Source organism: Sebastes umbrosus, chromosome 17 (genome assembly GCF_015220745.1).
Source record: "Sebastes umbrosus isolate fSebUmb1 chromosome 17, fSebUmb1.pri, whole genome shotgun sequence".
NCBI lineage: Eukaryota > Metazoa > Chordata > Actinopteri > Perciformes > Sebastidae > Sebastes > Sebastes umbrosus.
The window spans coordinates 17,400,142-17,422,836 of NC_051285.1; the positions used below are offsets into that span (position 1 = coordinate 17,400,142).

At 41.2% G+C, this 22,695-nt stretch overlaps 1 protein-coding gene across 4 annotated transcripts in view; it reads left to right on the top strand.

The window, feature by feature from the left end:
* LOC119476066 (pro-neuregulin-2, membrane-bound isoform-like) overlaps positions 1 to 22,695 on the top strand; it is an 86,056-nt gene that overhangs the window by 19,412 nt on the left and 43,949 nt on the right. For 3 of the 4 annotated variants that reach the window (XM_037749253.1, XM_037749252.1, XM_037749254.1), the window contains exons 2-3: positions 18,318 to 18,483; positions 20,594 to 20,712. In XM_037749253.1, the coding sequence (XP_037605181.1) occupies positions 18,318 to 18,483; positions 20,594 to 20,712 (285 nt within the window). Of the gene's footprint in view, positions 1 to 6,176; positions 6,529 to 18,317; positions 18,484 to 20,593; positions 20,713 to 22,695 lie in introns of those variants that run through there. The other variant, XM_037749255.1, reaches the window with a different exon arrangement.

A 22,695-nucleotide genomic window follows, 5' to 3' on the forward strand; every position in this document is an offset into this window, starting at 1 on the left:
ACGTTATTGTATTGCGTAACGTGCAGTCAAGCTGGCCGTCACGCTCATCTCTGTGGTCAAAATGGCCGACGCTACAACTGTAGAGCACCCATATACTGACATTTGTGATAAATGCATACAAACGGCCCCCGATGGAGCTGACCATGGATGTTTAAAGAGAACGGAGCTGACGGGAGAGCTAGCAACGACCTTGGCAAAGTTAGCGGAAGTATACACATGTGACTACGTCCGGTTTTCAAAATAAGGTGTTAACAAAGGGAACTATATACAAAATACATATATGGAAATAAGATTGATTGGATTATATTAACCAGAAATATAAAACATTACATGTCCCTTATAAATTAAATAGAAAATATCACTAATTTGTGAGGGAAATATCTTTATTCTTTGATTTTTAAGTTGCTGGAATTTTTTTTTAGAAAAACCTGACAATGACTGATACTATTTGACTACATACATGCTGAAAATCAATCATTCTTACTGTATTAATTTAGATATTTTCAAAAGTAAAAGTCCCTAGAAGTGCATAATTCAGCTTTTTCCCATGGTCCATTTGTTAAAAAAGTTAATTAATCGTAATATCGAATCGCAATACTTGTAGAATCGCAATACATATCGAATCGGCACCCAAGTATCATGATAGTATTGAATCGGAAGATATGTGTATCGTCCCAGCCCTAATACATACAGTGCACAAACAAATTGTCTCTCACACGCACACTTCATCACATAACCGTGACTGATGCCAAAAAGAGGCGTCAATTTCCAGTCATAAAACTGAAAACGCGCACAATTATGTCACAACGTGGGTGTGTCTGTCTGTCCGCCCGCAGAACAAGCCGAAAGAATAAAAACCAAATAAATCAACCTCGGCTTAATTGCAGGTCTGACACAAATGTATGGCTGTCATTTGCAGTGCCGGTCTGGCAGCCGTCCAGATAAGGAAGACGATCAGTAAGAGTTTGGAGGCGCAGAGATCACATCTGGCAACAACGGGGGCTGCGTGTGTGTGTGTGTGTGTGTGTGTGTGTGCGTGTGCGTGTGCGTGTGCGTGTGCGTGTGCGTGTGTGTGTGTGTGTGTGTGTCTACCGGCCTGTTATTGCAGTATCATGCCCCATTGGCTGATGAGTTGCTATGCTCGTCTCTTGTTCCTCTCAGCCCCCAATCAAGCCTGTCACAATATGAGTCAGCGTGGCCATAAGTGGGGGAAAGATGCCTCTTACCATTAGATCAATCAGTTATCTGACACATCAGTCCCATTTTATCCAGCGCCGAGCCACTTCTGAAGCAGAGAGGGTGGTGTGATGTGCTCATGAATAGCTGGATAGCGACAGATGGAGGCTGGAATAGAGCTGGAGAACTGAACAAACTGAGAGGCTAAAGAGCTGAAATCTCATTTTCTCAGTGGCCCTGAGAGTGGAGCATGCTCAGTGCTGATGTTTGTCATCTCTCCCTCTCTCTGAGATGCTGCTGCAGTGCTTCCCAGCAGGCTTGGCACAGGCTTACTCATGGACATCTCTCTTATGGAGCGATACAGTGGCCGGGCTGCAGCTGCTCGGTGGATACCCCTCTCTTTGTTTCGCTCTCTGTTTTTTTTGCTCCGTCTCTCTTCATTGCTCTCCCCGCGTTACCTTTTTTTTTCCTCTCACCCTTCCTCCCATTGTATTTCTCACACATTATCTCCCACTTTCTCGCTTGCATCCCTTCTTGTCTCTCCCTGTCTCTCATCCTCACTCCGCCCTTCCACATCTCTCTCTCTCTCACACACTCTAGTTGCTACCCTTAAGACTGCGGTTGCCATGGTGACAGCTATGTGCTGCGGAAACGTCAAAGAGCCGAATCCACCCAGGATCACTTCCTTGTTTAACACTTAAATTATTTCTTGCTGTTTTCTCTTTGATTTCTAAAACGCCAAACAAGCCACGCTCGATTTGAATTCATCCACCCGTTTTGCTCTGTTGTAAATGAGGCAGCAAATGTGATATCTGGTCTCTCTCTGTGATCCTGATCTCAGCTGTTGCTGAGCAGAGTCATTAGTAACACTCTGATTTGGACTCTCAGTTGACCTTGGCACAGCCTGACCTTGAGAAAATAGCCCCCTTCCTCGGGCCTCCAGATGTCACTGACATTGATGTGTGTCGTGTCTGTCTGTAAGGGGGCTTCACCAGCCAGCACAGTGTCTCATCACATGCCTCTCATCTACTGTCATTCATGCAGAGAGCCACTTGCACAGACACTCACTGTACATACATTTAAACTAGGGCTGTCAATCGATTGAAATATTTAATCGCAATTAATCTCAAAATAATCGCACATTTTTTATCTGTTCAAAATATACCTTAAAGGGAGATTTGTCAAGTATTTAATTCTCTTATCAACATGGGAGTGGGCAAATATGTTTGCTTCATGCAAATGAATGTTTATATTTATTATTGGAAATCAATTAACAACACAAAACAATGAAAAATATTGTCCAGAAACCCTCAGAGGTACTGCATTTAGCATAAAAAACATGCTCAAATCATAACATGGTAAACTGAAGCCCAACAGGCAACAACAGCTGTCAGTGTGTCAGTGTGCTGACTTGACTATAACTTGCCCCAAACTGCATGTGATTATCATAAAGTAGACATGTCTGTAAAGGGGAGATTCGTGGGTACCCATAGAACCCATTTTCCTTCACATATCTTGAGGTGAGAGATCAAGGGACCCCTTTGAAAATGGCCTTGCTAGTTTTTCCTCACCAAAATTTAGCTTAGGTTTGGAGCATTATTTAGCTTCCTTCATGACAAGCTGCATTCCTTAGGTTGTTATAGTTTCATATGATTCCAGTATCTTCACTCTAGCTTTAAAACTGAGTCCGCTACAACCTGTGAAACATTGATTGCATTAATGCGTTAAAGAAATTAGTGGCGTTAAAACGATTTTGCATCAACGCGTTATTGACACGTTTACTTTGACAGCCCTAATTTCAATAAAAAGCAGCAATATCAACCAGATTATATTTTTGTGTTTAACGCAATCTCCTTGGTCTGTACTTATAACAGATATTGCTGCTGGATGAGCAGGTTTTTATTTCAGCCTGCCGGTGTTATTGCAACAACAAACCTCAGTGTATACGGTCAGCTGAGGAAGCCTTGTTTAAAGGTGAATATCAGCAGGTGGGGCTGTTTTCTGTCGTCCAATGAAGTGGACATTATTTCAACTCCCATAAGTCTTTCTTACTTTTTACCTTCTGTCCTCCCCTTTTCTTCCCTCCTTTCTTTTTTCCCTTCTTCTCCATTTACCCTTGTTTCTCTAGAAACCTCTGAGAATCAAGACTACAGACGTATGTTAAAAGCAGGCACTATACCCTACTTTAAGCACCCCCACACACACACACCCATATACACTTTGTTGGCGAAAAAAGCCAACAGATGTAAACAACACAACCTAATGGCTGTTTAAAGCCATTATGTCTAAAAAGATAAACTCTGGTGCCTGTGAAAGGGCAGGAGAGCTGTTGAGCGGTATCAACGTGATGATGTGCAGGTATGCTGTTGTTAGGAGGCTCAGCTCCATCATACAGGGAAGCTGTCTCCCCCTTTTTTTTTTTTTTAAGCGAGGAGGGATTAGGAGGCAGGCAGAGATGGGGCCTGTGGAGCATTTATGAGCGGGGCATACAAAGGATCCATGTCAGAAATTTTAGGGGTTGGCTCCATTTTTCTTTTGGGATGTGCTCTTCAAGTGATGCTCCTCCCACACTGGCCCACTGTGCCCCTCCACCTCCAGACCCCGATCCAAGGACGGCCCACGGCTGTTGAAAAACAGCAGATGCTTTTGAGTAGACTAGAAAAAAAAAAGAGGAAGAGATTTAGATGCACACGTCCGTGACCATATTTGTGTCTGGGCGTGAAAAAATGGCGTTCATTACACACTTTTTGTACTCCACAAGCTCATATAGAAAAAGCTCAACCTTGTTCAGAGCTCTTCACACAATCTTGAGGACAAAAAAAAAAAAAGATTCTTACAGTGTGTTGTCTAATAGGACTCCATTTCCTTCCCCCTCTCTCGTGTGTGTGCATGCACTTTTTGCATATCCATGTTTTATGTAACTCTGTCAAGTGGGACACAGTCGTGGTTAGTAGTGTTCGTACATTTCTGCATCCATGCTGCTACAAATTTGTAGAATTTGCTCAGCAGCAGCTCGGCAAGTTTGCAAAAAACTTTGAGACAAGAGCTCCATATTGATGTCCACACTAACCCCGAGGTTAACCTGCTCCCAATGCTCCTACGGCTACGTGCAGCACTCCCTCATAACTCATGTCAGCTAATGCTACATTTCACCAATTTGCATCTTGTGTGGCTCTGCTCAGAGGCAATCGTGGGATCTTGAAGAGGAGGCAGGTTGGGAAACGTTGTGAGAGGCACGCAGATGGGCAATCTAAATACACATCCCATCATCCTGAAAGTGCAGTTTCTTTTGTCCTGACGTCACAGATACTCACATTTCTGACACATACATAAACCGCACGCCCACCCAGAGACACACGGGCCCGGGAACGAGTCTCATCTTGTTGAATAGTAGAGGAGGAAGTGAGTGTTGAGGTTGGGAGGGGAGACAGGGAGGCAAGGAGGGCAGCTCTCTGACACGCCGCAGCCCCTGCCAGTCCTCAGTTACCTCCGCTGACAGATTAGATCATCGGGAACAACCGCTGGGAGGAGAGGAGAGTAGGAAAAGCACTACATTGGACCTGATTGGCGTGTCAGACCTTGGCCTCGGTTTGACCCCTCCAGTTTTGTTGCCCACAGATGAGGCTTATGCTATTGAGTGCGCTGACCTGTTAAGACATGACCCTTCTGCTGCCCCCTTTTTCCAATCCCTGCTGCCGCCGCCTCCTCCCAAGAAACGTCAAGAGTCCTCGCAGGGCTGGACTGAGACAAACCCCGGGAGGGCCCCGCAGATGACTCATCTACTGATTTAACACACAAGTTTCATTGAGAGTCACTCCGCTGCTGTTGTTTCGACGTGTTTTTATTTTGTTGCCACTTAGCAGGACGGCAGAGTTCAGCCAGCATGAAATTAGAAAACTTCACTTTCATATAGCGGCTTAAAATAAGACTGCGATCGTCATGTAGTCACAGTATGTCAAATGAAGATAAACAGATTAGCCGCAGAGGTGTTGTTGTTGAAGTCATGTTTGTATTAGATATTGTTTCATACAAACCTTAGTAAAATATCCTCTTGTTAAAGTCAGGCAGGGAGTCAGTTGCCACTTTTAGAAAATTTTGGATTATTTTTGTTTTTCTGGACACATGTGGCCTTCAACTCAGCCCTGCCCTACCTTTATATGCGTCTCCCCTTGCCCAATTTTCCTCTGTGCTTTCAAACGGTCTACTGCGATGCCCACTCACCTTTTAGAATGGATTTGACTTATTTGCAGAAGGCCAGGGTCTAGTATTATATGCATAAAGGATGAAAGCTTGTCTTAATGCCTCTAAATCCCCACTGCTGCGTGGACATTGATGACACCTGGCTAACCGCGACAGGGAAAGAGCGGGATACAACCGCAGACAAGCTGTGACTCGCCTGTAGACCCGAGGGGAGGGTGGGGGACTGACAGACGAGAGAGGTGAGGAAGGGGAGCAGCTATAGGGAAGCCAGGAGATGATTTTGTGTAATTTTTGCAAGAAGCAGTCTGTCGCAGATTGTGATCTGACATTCACACGCCGCTCTCTTGCACATTATATCCACAGAATCTGTGCTCGGCAAATCTGAACCAGATGTGAAGTGTTTTGGGACCCCGGCCGACATGATCAACCTGGCAAGGGCAGGTCTCCGGCTGAATTATCTGGGTGGGGTCAGCAGTGCAGTGGGGACAACTTAAGTGGTCTCGCTGCACTTTTTCTTTTTTTATTTTGCATGGGTCATTAGAAAGGAGAAGATGCTCCCGAGGTAGGAGGTAGAAGAGTTGGCTACGAGCGAGGCTTGAATGGGCTGATTTCTGTGTGGACTCCGGGTCTCTCTCTGTCCTCAGCTGTGGCTGCAAGGCCTGGAAGAGCCACTGCTTATCTGATAGATATAGTAAGGGAACAGTTGATTGCCTTAAAGCAATGGGAAATGCTTTCTTCGCTCCCTCCCTCTTTCTTCCCTCCCTCCCCTCTGTATTCTCTCACTTTTCCCCTCTTAGTTTCTCGAGCAGTGCCGCTCTACCTTTCTCTCCCTATTTTCCTCCCCGATCCCTCCCTCTCTCCCTCTCTCTCCCTCCCTCTGCCCTGCTGTGAGTAGGTGGTTCCTTGCTGTACTTGATTGGTGTGAGTCTATATAGGAGGAGAGACGCTCTAACAGCCTCAGAGTCTGGTGGTGCCCACTTGCCACACGTTGCCAATAGGACTACTACCTGTTTTTTTCTTCTTCCTGTGTCTTCTCCCGAGAGGATTTACTTTCTTGTGACAGCATGACGGAGACCAAGAAGAAAGATAGGAAAGGGAGGAAGAAGGGGGGTAAGAAAGGACAAAAGGAGAAAGAGGGTGATCCCACTACAGGTAAATTAAAGGTGGTTTCTGTGTAACATTTTATGTATATATTTGTGTGTGAGAGACAAAGTTGGAGAGAAGAAAAGTAAGTTTGTGTTACTGTATCACGGAAGTGTGGGACAAAGTCAGTATCCCCTTGGCTTGTCAAAGCTTGCCGCTTGGTTGTCACATGGATCGGTCTCCTGATGTGGACAGCGTGTAGAGGCACATCTGGTTTTGGCAACACTTTGGAATTGTAGGGAAGTCAACTGATATGACTTGTGTACAAAGTCAACTAACGTTTTAGCTAAAGCAGCTCTGGACCTCACAGAGCCCAAGCACAGTTGTATTATAAGCTCTTTGGAAAAAAACGAATGACTGGCTAAGACCGTGCTTTAGAAATTTTCATTAATTTGTTGCATGATTTTCACAAATGCTCTGCCACATTTGAAAAAAGTCTCTTTTTTTTAACAGTTTTATCATAAAAGAGATGTTTGTGTAGCAGAATACAATATTTCTCTACGCACTTTAATGGGGGTTAACAATTCAAAAGTAGCTTTCCTTTTAATTATGAGTATGTGGTGAGTCATCCAACATGAAAGTCTGTCTGTATATTAGCTGGAAGCTACATTGACGTTGGAATAGTATGCTTGTCTTTCAGAGTCACAAACGTTGCAATGTGCTTGCTCAGTGGTGGATCCTACAAGCTGCAGCATGTCACTGTAGTTTGACCTCAGGTCATGGGGAAGCCCAACCCCCGCTTCAGTGACACTTTGAGGACAATGACATGATTATCGCCGCAGCTATCACTCTTGGTTTTATCTGATACTGTTTCTTAGACAGCATCTCGTCATGTTAGTAGCCATTTTGTACCTGCTGATGTCAGCTTCCAACTGATAACCTTAAAGACTGGGTTTAGCATTTTCAAGTAATTTTTTGTACATTTTTTGTTGGCCTTTCTAGGTATTTAAATTGTGCCGCATTTCAGCTTAAATGTGCTACTGTAGTTGCGTTTGGCATCTGTGGTTAACTGTCTTGTTTTATTCCCCATGAAAAGTTGAATATGTAAATAATTACTGTTTGATTATGATCATTAAACATGAGAGATAAACAGCTCCCTGAACTACACGGGACGCGGAGTGCTTGCGGAATATTTTTTGACGTCTTTGTTCGTCAACGAGCACAGCTGCCGTACACACGGAGAGAAGAGCTGCGTGTGATGAGCATAGTTTATTTTCTACACTTTTTTTAAACAAAATATCTATTGTTGAATTTGATCAATATGCACTGAACATTGAAGCTGCTGTTTTTCATGTGTCAGCACACATGTCGTCATGACGGTTTTAAACAGCTTTGAGAGCTTCACTCATTTTTGTCTTCTTACAGACTACCCCAGAGCGTCTTTCCCGATATATCCAAAAACAAGACAGTAAACAGAGTAACTAGGAACGTGGTGAATGGCAACTGTAAAATAGCACAACGTAAATCTAAATTTGGACAATCAGCTTTCTCCACAAAGGGCTGTCTGAAATCAAATTAATTCCAGATATAAAATCTTTTACAACAAAGGTTAAGGGCTAGCTAAAAGCAAACCAAAGCTGTACCCATTTTTAGGTAATTGTACTGTAAATGACCAAGCTGTATTAGTATATAGTGTATGCATTGGTGTTTTGTGTGATGTGTATTTTTTTGCCTTTCCATATTTGTAGTAGGGGTGTAAGAAAATGTTGAAATATCATATATTGCGATATTATGTTTTGTGATACTGTATTGATTCTCAGAAATAATATCTAGATTTTTAATTAATAGTTTCCATGCAAAGATTAACTCAATCAATACTTTATTTAATTTGCAAAGATATGCACCCTCTCAGTGTGTGTGTCCTCTCTAAGTAGTGCTATGATGTTGGATGTTACAGCAACTGTGATAAATGCAAATACAGATCCCACTGTTCTGATTGTATAAAAAAAGTAAACTTTTTTATTAGTCAGATTTTATGCATATGGTGTCTTTATACCATGACAGTTTTCCTAAAATTAGATTTAAAAAATTTAAATATATCGAATCGTAACTCCTGTATCATGATGCATATCGTATCGCCAGATTCTTGCCAATACACAGTCCTAAATTATAGAGTATTGACGTTTTATGATGGTGAAAGCTGTATATTTAAGTTACACTGTACATGTAAAAGCCCAACTAGGGACAAGAGTTGAAAATTAGCAATAGCTGTAAACTCTCTGTGCAATTCATCGGTTTTATGCTCTGCATTGGAACTATGTTATATCGCATCGTCCATATCAAATAAAATAGACTCAAATGTATCCAGAGCATGATAATCTGATCTTGAATCATCATTTTCCTCATGAAAATTAGATGTGATTGATCACAAAACTGGGTAAATGGGTAACCAGTTTGAAACTACGTGCTTACCCATTGTAAAATGGAGCTTTCAAAGTAGGCCAAAGTGACAACACGCTCATGCTTGTTGTGTCTGCACAATGGATGCTTCACGCGCAGTGCGTGACCACATCAGGTGTGCTCTGGGCCTACGGTTCCAAAAAAGGTCATCCCTAATAAAAAGAAAGGAACCAAGCACCACTTTTAAAGATGAAAATCTCCACCCACTACTTCAGTCTGATCTGGCTCTTTAATAAATGCTACCAGCTCGTAATTATCCACGAGTGACATCGTTTTGTTGAGGATGTGGTTTATCAATAAATCATGTTCAAAAGAAGTCATCGTTTGCAAATGTGGAGACAAGTTTGCACACATAAGTACAGCTATGTGTGATCTATGTTTCAATTAGACATGTAGACAGCATCAGAAAAGAATGCCAACTTTCTGTATAATACCTTTTTGTCTGCTTGGTTAAAATAGTTAATGAAGGACCTTTTAGCTAGTTATCTTTCTCTGTTGGTTTGCTAGCTAAGCAGCACTCAAATGTAGTGAAATGTGCTCCGACAGAGATTAGAGATTGGAGATTAGAGCCCGTCTTGCCACCCGATTTGACTGTTATCAGTCCATTAAATAGGCGTTATCGGTCGCTAGAAGCACCATACTGTAGATGTGGGTCAGTAGGGGCCTACTAAGATGATAAAACCTACTAGTGGGTGTAGTAGGCCCCTATTGACCCACATCTATGGTGCTTATAGCGACCAATAACGCCTATTTAACAGCCTGACAACAGTCTAATCGGCTGGTCTTGCTATATGTTAGCTGTGCGGTATTACATGGAGATTGCGTACATCCACCAAAATATGGATATAGTTTATTTTGGACAATTTTCCCATTTGTCACACAAAAGTGCGACCTGACAGTTGCATTTAAGCATGTAAAGGAAGGCAAATTACAAAGAATTTAAGATTAGATTTTTGTGTGTTTGCTTCCAGACACAAGATTCTTGGTTCTTCGTTAATTTTTCATTGCAGCTGGTCAAGTTGCATAAGACTTTTTGTTTTGTTTTCTTGTAGTTATGGCTACTAATATGGCTATCGTATGCTTTAAATCTTTCAATTTGTTTCAATCCTAGACTCGATATTTATTGCAACTACTTCAAGATGTTATTACAATTCAACTTTTTGCATCGATACAACAATATGCTGCATTATGGATGATACAGAATCAGAATACGTCATACAATGAACTGTGTGTGCGTGCACGTGTACGTGTGCTTGTGGGAGGTGTGTCAAGATATAATTGTATGTAATCTAGCCCATGAGCACTCTGCTGAGGGTGTTAGAGGTGTCAGTCAACCGTCACCGACATCACGGGCACAAGACCATATTGTCTCATGTACAGTAACATATATGGTCCCCGAGAACTTAGTTTTCCACATTTATTTAGGGATATTACCTCGCAGCAGGTACTTCTCAGCTATAATTGCCCTTTTGCTGGCTGTGACGTCTCAAGGATTCGGACCAGAATTATTTCAAAGTGTTGATTTGTGGGATTCTGCTGCTGCAATGTTACATGATGATTTCCTTTCAGGTCTTTTTTTTTTTTAAGGCCTGTGTATTGTGGCTGAAAGTTGACACTCTTTAAATAATGTTGCAGGACTTTTTTTAATGAAACAGTCCCAGGGTTAGTAAGGGAAAACTTCTGCAGACCCTAACAAAGACGTTTGCGCCAAAATGTTGCTCCCTATTGGAGAGAAAAAAGACCCCAAAGGGATGGAGGAAACTGTGCAATTTTGTTGTCTATCTTATGAGTAAGACAGGGAGAGTAAAATGCTACAGGCATTTCATCAAATCTGTCGTCAATACAGTGCAACATGAATGTATGTCTGTCTTTTTTCTAGTTAGAAATCCCTGTACAGTCTGCCTGGCCGACATAAATATTGTGCTGGTGATGATGTTGTAATCCATTCACTTCCACCATCCATCTTATATAATGTCAAGACAAAACACAACAAGTTCCTCTCCGACTGGTTTTGCGTGCGTAGTGAGAGTGGTAATAATTAGTTGCGGAAGTAAAGAGTTGGCTCCTTCATTTGGTGCCAGATGCTTTTTATCGTGTACTAAGATGAACCACACCTTTATAATTAAAATAGAGCTACTTAAATAATTCAGCAACACAGAGTTTTATAGAGACTAGTAGTCAGGGTGGTGGTGGAGCCTCAGACAACCTCAGCTTCCAATTCAGGTATGATCTTGCTTTATATAATTGCTCTTACAACATTGCTTTTTGGTGTGCAGGCACAAAAAAACAACTGGAAACAGGAAAATGAATCAGACAGCCAGGAGCCAGCTAATACAATGTCAATTTACCGATACGTACAGCATTATAGTGCTTCTAAGTCTCAGCATGGCTAATCAAAACCACAAATTGGTAAGCAAGCAGAAATCTCTTTAAGGGTGGTTCTTAAAGAAAATGTCTCAAGACAAATTATGACAAGCTTTTAATCTGAAAGCAATCTGCAGATGAAGCTTTTGAAATCGCTGGTTAACCAAAGAGCTTCCATTTAATGTTGAGTGCATGTTTGTGCACTTTAATTTGCCTTGCTGTTACAGTATTAACTATTTTCTGCAACTTTACAAGTGCCCTTTAATATACCAACAGAAAATAAATATATTATATTATATGATATATTATTATATATAATATATTATATTTTGCATAAATTACATCAAACGTAACATGTTTGGTGTGCCCACATGTGCATGATTTCCCTATCCCTCTCTTTATGTTGCTTTTTTTGTAAATTAGTCTGCAGTAATCTATTAGTAGAAATGGAATATAAGATTCATAACTATTAATTAGTGTATAATCACCTGAAACTAAAAATCGTTGTTTTCGTTAGCTTAGGATGAGTCCTTCATACAGTATCTACATAGGGAGCGGGTCCGCGTTGTTTTTTTTTCCCAAGAGTTTTGCGCCTAGTCCTGCTCTACTGTGCTGTGATTGGCTAGTACTCTTGTATGGACTGCTTATTTTGCACTTGGGAGAAGTCTTTGCCTTCAGGGCTTTCTGCCAGAAAGGAATTATTTCAACCCAAACCATGATTTTTTTTTCTTAAACCTAACCAAGTACATTTGTTGCCTAAACCTAAGGAGATTTCTGACAGAGGCAAACTTCTCCCATGTGCGCTCAATTGCTGTTACCAGTGTAGCATGAAAGTGGAATTAGCAAACTAGCTAGCCAGCCAGCCGCTAAATGAGTAAAATTTAACAATGTCATCACTTCATCCACACACTCTTGTCCATCTTTATAATACAGTCTACACTCTTGTAGCATTGTAGGAAAGCCCATTGCTATCGCCAGATAATCCTCCAATCACAGCACAGAAGTAGTAGTTCCAAGTACTCGGCAATCACAGCTCAGTAGGTCGGGACTAGGCAGAACACTCTTGGGAAAAAAAATAACTCCTCAGAACAGAAAAACCAAACACTGGCTCTAGCGAGAGCCTTTTGCATTTTTACGTTACCTGAAGGCCACCGTATTTTTCCCGACTGCTTGGGAAACTGAGGTAATGTGAGCCGCAGAGTACTGCCAACTGCAGTAGAGTTATTATGATAAGAATGGCCTCTGAGCGGGGCGAAATTCGTTACCATGGTTTTGCACTCGGCGGCTCACACTACCACAGTCTTGGAAAGGGAGGATTGAGCGGAGGGATAACGCCACAGTTCACACTTAGGTAATTACAGTGACTTGTTGTCATCCAGGCCTGTCACAATAACTATTTTTGTTGGACGATATATTATTGCAGACATAATTGCAATATGATATTATTGTCATTTCAAGAACATGTTATGCCACTGATATAATGATAACATAATAGCATAATAATACACGTACACCATTTAAAAGAGCAAAAAACTTTTAATTATTAAAGATTTTCAGACATTGGAATTGGAATGTGATTTTTTTTTTAAAATAGCCTAAATATAAACATAAACAGAATAAAACCACACAATCAAAACGATAAATAAAATGGACTCTCGGGCTCTGTTAACAAAAATGTGCAATGTCTGCGCAATGTCCAAGTCTTGGTCTTACAGAAAGACTGTGATCGTGGCCGATTGTTAAAATGTTGATTCCAATATGTTCAGGGCAACAAACTGACCAGTTCTGCTGCTTGTAAGCAAATATAAATGATTTGGCCACTTTTGGTCCTAATTCACCCAAAGTAATAGCAAACGTTTTTCCATTCACATGTGGATAACACAAGGATTCCATGCATTGTGTTTACATTGTTTACTCTACTTTTGTGCCTGCTATTAAGACTGGATGTGTGTAGAAATCCTGGTAAAAGTTGAGCATCGACCAAATCAGAATAGTCGAAATGATTAAAGTTTGACATGCAGTGTTGGACTTCTCCATATGTTTCACTGTCGCAGAGAAACACAAAACACATATTATTAATTTGAGTAAAAGAAACACTATTAGTAGCGTGTCTGTAGAGTTTAGTGAGAGAAAAGCAGAGTGTTTTGAGTCACATATAAACAATGTAGCAGATAATTATTTGGGGAAAGTGTATTGGTTGTGGTGGGAGGCTGTTGAAATGATCTCTCTGAACAGATGTTGTGTTACAGTGACTAGTGTGCGGTGTCTGAAGACCATTCCCACATGCAGAACCCATTTCTCGAGCTGTCTCACCATGTAATTTGTCTTTTGACAACGTGCGGTGAAGTGACATAACAACAGAGTAATCAGGGATACTTTGTCTAGAAGGGGGAAACACAAAGGCATGCCTCAGATTCCTTTTCTAAGCTCCTGGAAGTGAAACAGAAATGTTAACTCAATAATACGAGCAATCCATTGTTAATTCATCAAGTGGCTTTGTTTTTGAAACTCTTCCTGGGCTGAGGTTTCCAACTGTTACCCAAGGCAAGAGCTGTTGACATGCCGGTTAGGCTTCTATTCTCAAATTTGGTTTTTATAGTCCATGTCTGCAGCTGCCCCTCTGCTTCAAAAAGAGAGAATCAGGCTGTTGTTGAGGAGAGGGTTTATCGGCGCTGCCTGACACTCTTTCCACTGGTGTAATGGAAAATGAGATAACCATTTGTCTCCAAGAAATTATTCTATTTACAATGATTATCACTCTGTCTTGTTGGAAAAAAAGAATTGGCATTCGTAACATGCTTTATATCAAGTACACTTGGCTTGATTTTACTGTACTAAAGTTGTGTCCATCAATGTATCTACTTTATGATGCACTGCTTTTCACATCTGTCCATCCAAACATGAGCAACTACTGTACATCACTGCCCAAGCTCTCAGAGTATGTTGTATTATGTTTTATTATCATATTATGTATGTCTTTTATGATTTTTAGAGGCATTTATTTTGTTAATGTATTTTGTGTTACGCAGATTAAGCAGCTGGAAAGATAGACATTATCTAACATGGACGCGAAGACTAAGCTCTCCGCAGTATAATGTTAAACATCTGTATCTCGGAGCTAGAGCGTCTGATGGACTCCGGTGTCTTCATTAGAGCTGTATCCTGTAGATGGAGCAGACCCTCTCTTACACATCTGGCTCGCCGGGTTGATGAGAAGTGCAGTCTTGTGTTTCTGTAACTTTTCCAGGCAAGGACAAAGCTTGTTTAATTTGCTTGGCAAGGACAAAACAGTGTGTCCAGGCAAAGTACTAAATATTCTTTCTTTACGGTGCAACCTCATTCCTGCTGTTCTCTGACTATGACTGACATGGCTTTCCTCAAGCTGTGTGCTGGCTTTAGTCTAAATTAAGTTTTGTAACTTTAGAGCAGCTTGTGAAAACGTGTAATGAAGCTGCTTATCAAACATTGCACATGCGCATTTATTATAGTTACAAAACTCTGTCATTATGTACAATACAACTGATTCAGTGTTGGTTAGCTCCCATTAGCCAGCCTAATTTGAAAATTAGGGGGATCATTAGATCATTAGGGATTTTGAGGTCTGATCTTTATTTAACATCAACTTTCATATTGTACATTACATTTGTTAAGTAACAGAAAATGCTTAATGAAGAACATCTGGAGCATCAGGAGTCTCATGTTCAGTACATGGTCTTGCTGGAGGCTATCGATAAACCACTGGCAGAGTTTATTTGAAATGGCGATACACAGTATATGTGCAGCCCATATAATGTTATGACTTTACTTTTCTTTTTTTATTGTCCCAAACCCTTTTGGGATGGTGAAATCTTGAACTAACAAATGGAGCACAAAGATCCATCCTGAGAATAAGCTCATTAAGGTTACAGATGGCACAGAGGCACATCTGCCTTGTGTTGGAACCTTTGTCTTTATTTTCCAAACGCCATGAATATCATCACTCACATTTTCCAACAGGAAGCCGTTCACAGATAAAAGTCCACTGTCTCTTACCAGCTACAGAGTAATTTTAGAAACAAATAGCTGCTATTGAACTAAGAATAGTTGTTTTTCCATTGATCTGAGCTGTTTGTGAGCTATTTTAAGTCTGACATCTTTGACTATTCCAGTGGAAATCAGCACAAAGTACAAAGAGCATAGATAGCTCTTTTAGTATATGTGTTGTTCAGTGTTGTGGAATAATCGTGGCTTCTTGTAATGTGAATTACCTTTGTATTTGAAGTCATTGGTGCCCCTTAAATTGGACATATTCATGCTGCTCAAGTCATAGATTTAAGAAATCACTATCATAAGTGGGGAAAAATGATTCCCTAAATAGCACAAATTCTTAAATAATCTAGGCAAACATCTATGGCCATCAGACATTTAAGTGAGACAAAAGAATGGATATACAGTACAAGGATGGATGATGGTAGACTTCCATCAGCATCAACTGAGAAGTCGTTCAATGTCAAAGAGATCCACGGCTGGAACTGAGAGCTGTGATCTCTGGTGCCTATCAGGAGTATGAGGGCGTTTTCATATTAGGTACGATTGATTCGTACCGTGCCCGAGTACGAACTGGATTTTAAGGTCAAGTATACTCGGATCTGGGCCTGGGTCCCTGATGTGAAAGCACCCTTAGTGCCAAGCAACCAGAGGTGGCAGGTTACACAAGACGTACTCGCAAGGCACAGTAGGTTGCCGTAGACGGAGCTCCTTAATATCCACATCTGCCAGGCTTGCAAAGCTGTTTGCATGTAATTACTTGTGTATGTGGCTAATACGGTGAGCTGAGTTAGGCTCAATAACAAACAACGTTGACTTCCGCAGAATTGACGATTCCTTCAAAACACTGCAGAAAATTACGATACTGACTATTTCACAACAGCTGGGCGTATGTTTTTTTTAGGCACATGTCATTAGCAACAACAAATTTGAAGTGTAAAAATGCTGTTTTTAGACCCAAAAAACGTTCCCCTTAAATCTGCAGTGGGTAGAAGCAAATATGATTAAAAAAAAAGTTATTTTTATAAAATGGTCACTATATCCTGACAGTAGTGCATGAGACAGGTAATCTGAAAAAAAATCATGTGCCTCTGTGTCCTCCGGTGTCCTCCGGTGTCCTCCGGTGTCTTCCGGTGTCCTCCGGTGCTCCTAATGGCATCTGCAAGATTTTACAGACTAGAGGAAAACAACCAATCAGAGTCGAGCTCCAGCATTGCTGTCTCTGAGCAGCTGTCAATCACTCGCAAACTCCGATCAAATGGTCAAACTAGGCAGCGTTGATAAAATATTAATCAATATTCATTACTGTTACTGTAATGCCTATTTCTTTTTTTTTTTAAAGTTATTTTTTTGGGGGCATTTTCCATTTTTATTGACAGGACAGTGGATAGAGTCTTGAAAGGGGGGAGAGAGAGAGTGGATGCGGAAAGGGCCACAGGCCGGATTCGAACCCCGGCCGCCGCGGTCAGGACCAAGCCTTAATACATGGACGCCCGCTCTACCAACTGAGCTAACCCAGGCGCCCTGTAATGCCTATTTCTCACCTCAAATGTTATCAGAAACATCTTGTAGTGTACTATTTAGCAGTAAAATGAGAAAGTTTGTGACCTGACAGCCATATTGAGATCGGTTGAGGAAATACCAAGCACTGCCCACCAGCTGGAGCACAGCCAATAGGAACGCTCAATGGGAATGCTCTCCCTAAAATGACCCGTAATTGGCCAAAGTATCCTGTCACAGGTTAGATTTTTTAAAGCCTGAAAACAGAGCCATGAGGAGGTGCAGAAGTCTAGTTTTCTCTCAGAACACTTGAATTACAATATGCTGAAAGGTTATTATGGTATTTTTGCCTAATGATGCCAACAAAAATTCTGCCTACTGAAGCTTTAAATCCACAAAGAGAATGAAAAATGCAGAATTCGTTCCGTGCAGACATGTCGCCTTTACCAGGTCAGTGAAGTAGGACAGTCTCTCAAAAAAGAGGACGACAGGGGGATAATTTTGGTGCACCTCTATTTCAATGTTTAATTGAAGTCATTACCTATATGTATGCTTCACTTTGCTTCTCATGCTTTGTTTGTCTTCATTCTGCCATGGTGATGCACAGCAAACAGCTGTAATTTGTAGGACTACTCAGTTTAGCAAATGCATGAAATTGTAAATGTTACACATGAAGATAGAGAGTGTTTGTGTGTAAGAGAGAGAGGGGGGGTGCATCTTGGCCAGCCCCTGGTTGACCCCTGTTCACCCCTTCTCTCTCTCGCTCCGCCCTGGATGAGTATTCTCCTAAACATGTGTGCAGCTGTCAGCTGGCAAGTGTTGTGCGAGTGTGTGTTGTGTGTGCGCTTGGACATAGATCATTTTTCATATTTCAATTAGTTTTTTACTCCTGAGGAAAAAAAAAAAGTTGCAAGAAATTACAGAATATACCAAGACAAAATATGTTTTTTTTCTCAAACATCACATATAATAAACACTACAGTATAACATATGAACATAGCTCAACAGAAAGTCGTAAAAAAGGGACTGAATCTTCAGAATTTGTAGGTTTTGCAAAGCGCTTTAGCGGATGAAAGAGTTACGATAAAAATACATGTCTTTTTGATGTTGTCATCACAACAAACTAGTTATTATAGTGTCAAAGTTTTATGGGCTTTTCGTTGTTTATCACTTGCCTTTTAATTGCGCATCAGTTTTGCGGTTGCAAATGTTCTTCACCAGCTTGTGGATGTTTGCTAAATATGCTTCAGGTGTTCAAAGGAAGAGCGAAATTCAGCCTGTTTATTAGTCTGAGGCAGAGTTGATAATGTCTCTAGTGACCACATCTGGTGGTCACATGAGAGGGTTGTTGGCTCGGTCCGTAGAGATGATGTTTGGCTCTGCTGCTCGCTGTTTCCCCTAAAAACACCAACACACACAATCATAAAGGAACTATAAAGATAAAATACTATAAAATAAAGTTTGTGTCTACAGTGGTTCATAACTTTTTCCTCTTTCTCTCCTTTTAGCTGCGGCTCCAAAGTTAAAACCAATGAAGAATCCAATAATAGTGGACGAGGGAAGCAAGCTCATAGTGAAGTGCGAGGCCACAGGGAACCCTCTCCCCACCTACAGATGGTTCAAAGATGGCAACGAGCTGAAGAAAAGCAAAAAAGTCAGAATAAGGAACAGCCTGTGAGTACAAGTCACCCGTGTCCTGTAAACCCAACACAAGCAGTGTAAGATGAAATGAGATGGAGGTACTCCAAATTCGAAGCAAAGTTGCTATTATCAGCAGACTACTAATGCAGTTTTTTCGGAAAACTGCAGTTTGAAACTGATTAAAAATCAATATCAATATAGTAGTTGAATAAAAACATGTATTAAATGTTTGGGATTACCAAGGCTTATTCATTGGAATGTAGTGTAATGATTTATACTATCATCCTTCTCTATGCCTATATATCTTTCTCATACAAATAAAAAGTAACATCTAGAGGTAATAAAACACATGAACCCTCAATTCAGTACATTCACAAGTTACCACAATAGTCACCTTTTTCTTGATGGAATACAACTGTGTTTGCTAACTTCAGCTAGACGTTGCCGTGTATATAACAGAACTTACAGGGTCATTGTTAGGCTACATTTTAGCATGTCACAGTCAAACATTTCAGTGATTTAATCACAAGAGTAAAACCAAATTCATACCCACAGTACCTTGCACAATTGTTGTTTCCTGTCATGGTACTGTTCCATGGATGTAATATAAGAACTGCATACAAGACTCCAAGATGGTGCCCATTCATTTGAATAAAAAATGCTTAGCAAAACAAGTTTTCATGCCCAAGCTCCTGGCCCTGCCTGCTCGGTTACTCTCAGCCAATAGAGAAGCGAAGTCCCACCCTTTCCGGTGAACCCAATGGGACCTTATTTAAAAAAAAAAATATGCATGGTAGTCAACGGCGAGAGACATATATTTTTTTGATCCCGTTTGAATTGCTCCATGAATCACACATATGATGTTTGTCAATTTAAAACATAATTTTGCAAGTCAATAAAGTCTCAGTTTGTTGTAGGTTTGTCGTAGTATCCTTTAGTTTTCTGTGAAACCGCTCAGTGAACTACATCTCTCATCTCACACAATATATGTCACCAACACTAGCTAGCTAAGTAACTTAGCTATTTTCACACACAGATGAAAGTTTATCTTAACGGATGTGTTTTATCCAGCGACTCCTGGTCTTTTTTCCAGCCGGGAAGCGAAAGAACGAGCGAGACCCATTGCTCTTGTGAGTACATCGCAGTACAAAACACACAGGCATCGTAGCTTCAGCAAAAGAGACGTCACTTACACGACTTTTGGGTGTGTAGTCTTTCTAATTACGTATTTTCACAGTCTTATACTTCAACAGTTTTACAACAAACTGAGACTTTCTTGACTTGCAAGATGATCTTTTAAATTGACAAACATCATATGTGTGATTCATGGCGCAATTTAAATGGGATAAAAAAATTATTTGTCTCTCGCCGTTGACTACCGTTGATATTTTTTCCAAAGTAAGGTCCCATGGTGGTCCACTGGAAGGGGAGGGACTTTGCCTCTCTATAGACTTTATATTGGGAAAACATCACACATATAAATGAACTATTTTACACTTTATTAATAATAATTAATTACACAAAGAGTCATATTTGACCTAGTTTGAGTTGTCAAAACTGTTATAGATGTCTCTTTAACGGTCTACTTGGGAAAAATGCTTTCTAGGCTGCAGGGGATTTTTTTCCGTTGTAGTTCCGCAGTCAGCCACTTGGGCAACTTAGCAGCACGGCTGACTGGCGCCACCATATTCAGTTCTCTTAATACATCCATGGTCCTGTTCCACTCTCTCCCTGTGAGGTTGGCTAATGATGAAGTAGATAAGGCAACTGACTCGAGACAATATCTTAAACATTTATTTGGAGAAAATACCCAACAGCAAAAAGACAGTATTCTAATAAAACCTCCTACTGATGTAAGCATAATGACACGGGCTGTAAAACCAAGCACCCTTTTTATAAGACAGTACGCTAGGTAACACTTCCAGTCCTATGCTTTCTTATTGTAAGCAGTTTCCCCCCCCTCAAATTTGGCCCCAGGGTAAGTGATTATGTATCTCTATCAAAGCAAAGAGCTGTTGCCATGCTGCTGCTTGCCCTGTTGTCTGCCTCTCCGTCCCCCATGTTTCCACTTGTTGCGTTTCCATGCTATTTCCTCCCTGCCCTGATTCCCCTGACTCAGCTGTGCGAGTGTTGTCTCCCACAGGAAAAACTCCAGAGTCCAGATCAGCAGAGCAAAACTGGAGGATTCTGGGAATTACACATGTGTGGTGGAGAACCCGCTGGGAAAGGACAACTCCACTGGCACCGTCAACGTCCAAAGCAGTGAGTATACTGACTCCTAAGCAACAAGTGGCACAGGTGTACACTGTTGATGTTGTTTTGACTGCTCTCTTGCCAAATGAGATGAAAAGGAGGCCATCGCAAACAGGCATGTAATAATGGTAACATGCATGGAGAGCAACTGTCCACACATGTGGCCCATTAATCAGCGGGACGGCACATTGTACTTGGCGATGAATGGGATTTAAATGCTATATATGTCTCAGTTTTTCATTCAGTGCAGTCTGCTGGCAACGTGGAATCCCACAAAACTACACCGCACAGTGCCTTTGACCGTCACTAGCACACAACAAAGCCTATTAAATGTAAAGCATAGCTCGACAGAATATGAAAGTTGTAAAAAAAAAGCAAAAGTGACTTCAGTGTGTGTGATAGAATCTAACAGGCTCGTTCAGTAGTGGTGTGTGTGCATTGCCGAGTTTTGCAAAGTACTGTAGCAGATGAAAGAGTTTTGATAACAGCTGCTTCCATTTGGTGGGGTGGTGAGTTTGTGTTTGTTCCAAGCAGTGCGGGTAGTGAGTGTGTGGCTGCTGTGGGTGGCTTGTTGTCTGAGTGGATGGAGCCAGTATAAAAAGATATATATATAAAGAGCAGATACGATTCATGTAGCTGCCTCGATCAAGGGAGGACTTGATGTTATCTGGTTCTGGACTGTCAGAGAACGACACGGCAGGTTGTCTGGCACGCATGAGTCAGAAAACGGATGTTCACCTGGATCTGAACGCCGCTAAGTAATGTCTCAAGACTTTGATGCTGCGCAGACAAGGGGCTGTGATGTTGAGCAGTGCAGATAGTTATCCAACATAACGTGCATGACGACATAGTGCAGGTGAACCATGTCTGAGTTGACTAGATTAATTTACTTTCACTGCTTTTGGAGAAAATAAAGTGGCACCATGGGAGGTTCCTCACGTCGCACCAGAGAGGAGATACTCTCATTTCCTGACCTTGACAGCGCGATGATTTCCATCCCACACTTGCATGAGAGGTGTAGCTGCTAAGGAAAAATAAAAGGGAAGGACTGGAGTTTAGCCATCACTCAGTGTCCTTGCATTCACATTCAGGCCCAATAATCACTCCCCCCTTCTCTCTTTCTATTTGTCAAGGCCACCTTTTTAGCGCTACGGTTAGCAGACTTGAGCTGCATTATCAGAGCAGCAGCTCTTTCCAGATAAAGAAAGGGCCCATTGTGTTCAAAAACATAGAGATCCTCAGTGGTTCCAACATCCAAGTTTGATTTCCAGCAAACAATTGTGCAGAAAAGAAGTCATCCATCTTGTATTTAAATGGGGCTGCAGTGCACATCAACTCTTTTTTTATTTATTTCCTGACATCTAAAAAGCTTCAGTTCAGGTTTTATAGCTGGATCGTGTGACTTAGAGTATACTGTACGCTTGTTATGACACTTGGCTTCACTCCAGCGCAGTGATATATTTCTTTTTACTCACGAGCGTGTAATATTTAAAGGGTCAGTGATGCAAGATTCAAAGCCCCAGACATACGACGCTAGCATTTATGAAAAATTAAATGGTAATCACTGAGTCGTGCTTAATGGCAATTAAATAAAATAGGTTAAATCACACTGTACATCCTGCAAAGGTCGGGGGGGAATCCCTGGTGGTAGCACCTGTTTGCTTGAGTGTTTAATGAAGGCTTATGAACATTAGACTGGCGGCCTGTGAAACTCTATATGATGAACTTAGCAGGCAAAAGTGCTTGTAATGCAACAATATGAAAGAAAATATAATATTACAAAGTGGTGAACAAGTGGGCTGAGACGTACAGTAGCCACAATGGATAAAACATGAATGAGCAATGATACGGTGCGCTACACTTCTCACTTCCAGCACATACGCTTTAAAATATGATATCCCTGGTGCAAATATCGGGCACCTTTGATAAAGTGCATGCAAATAGTTAACGCCGATGTTAAAACAGCATATATTTGTGCACGTTTTTCTGCAT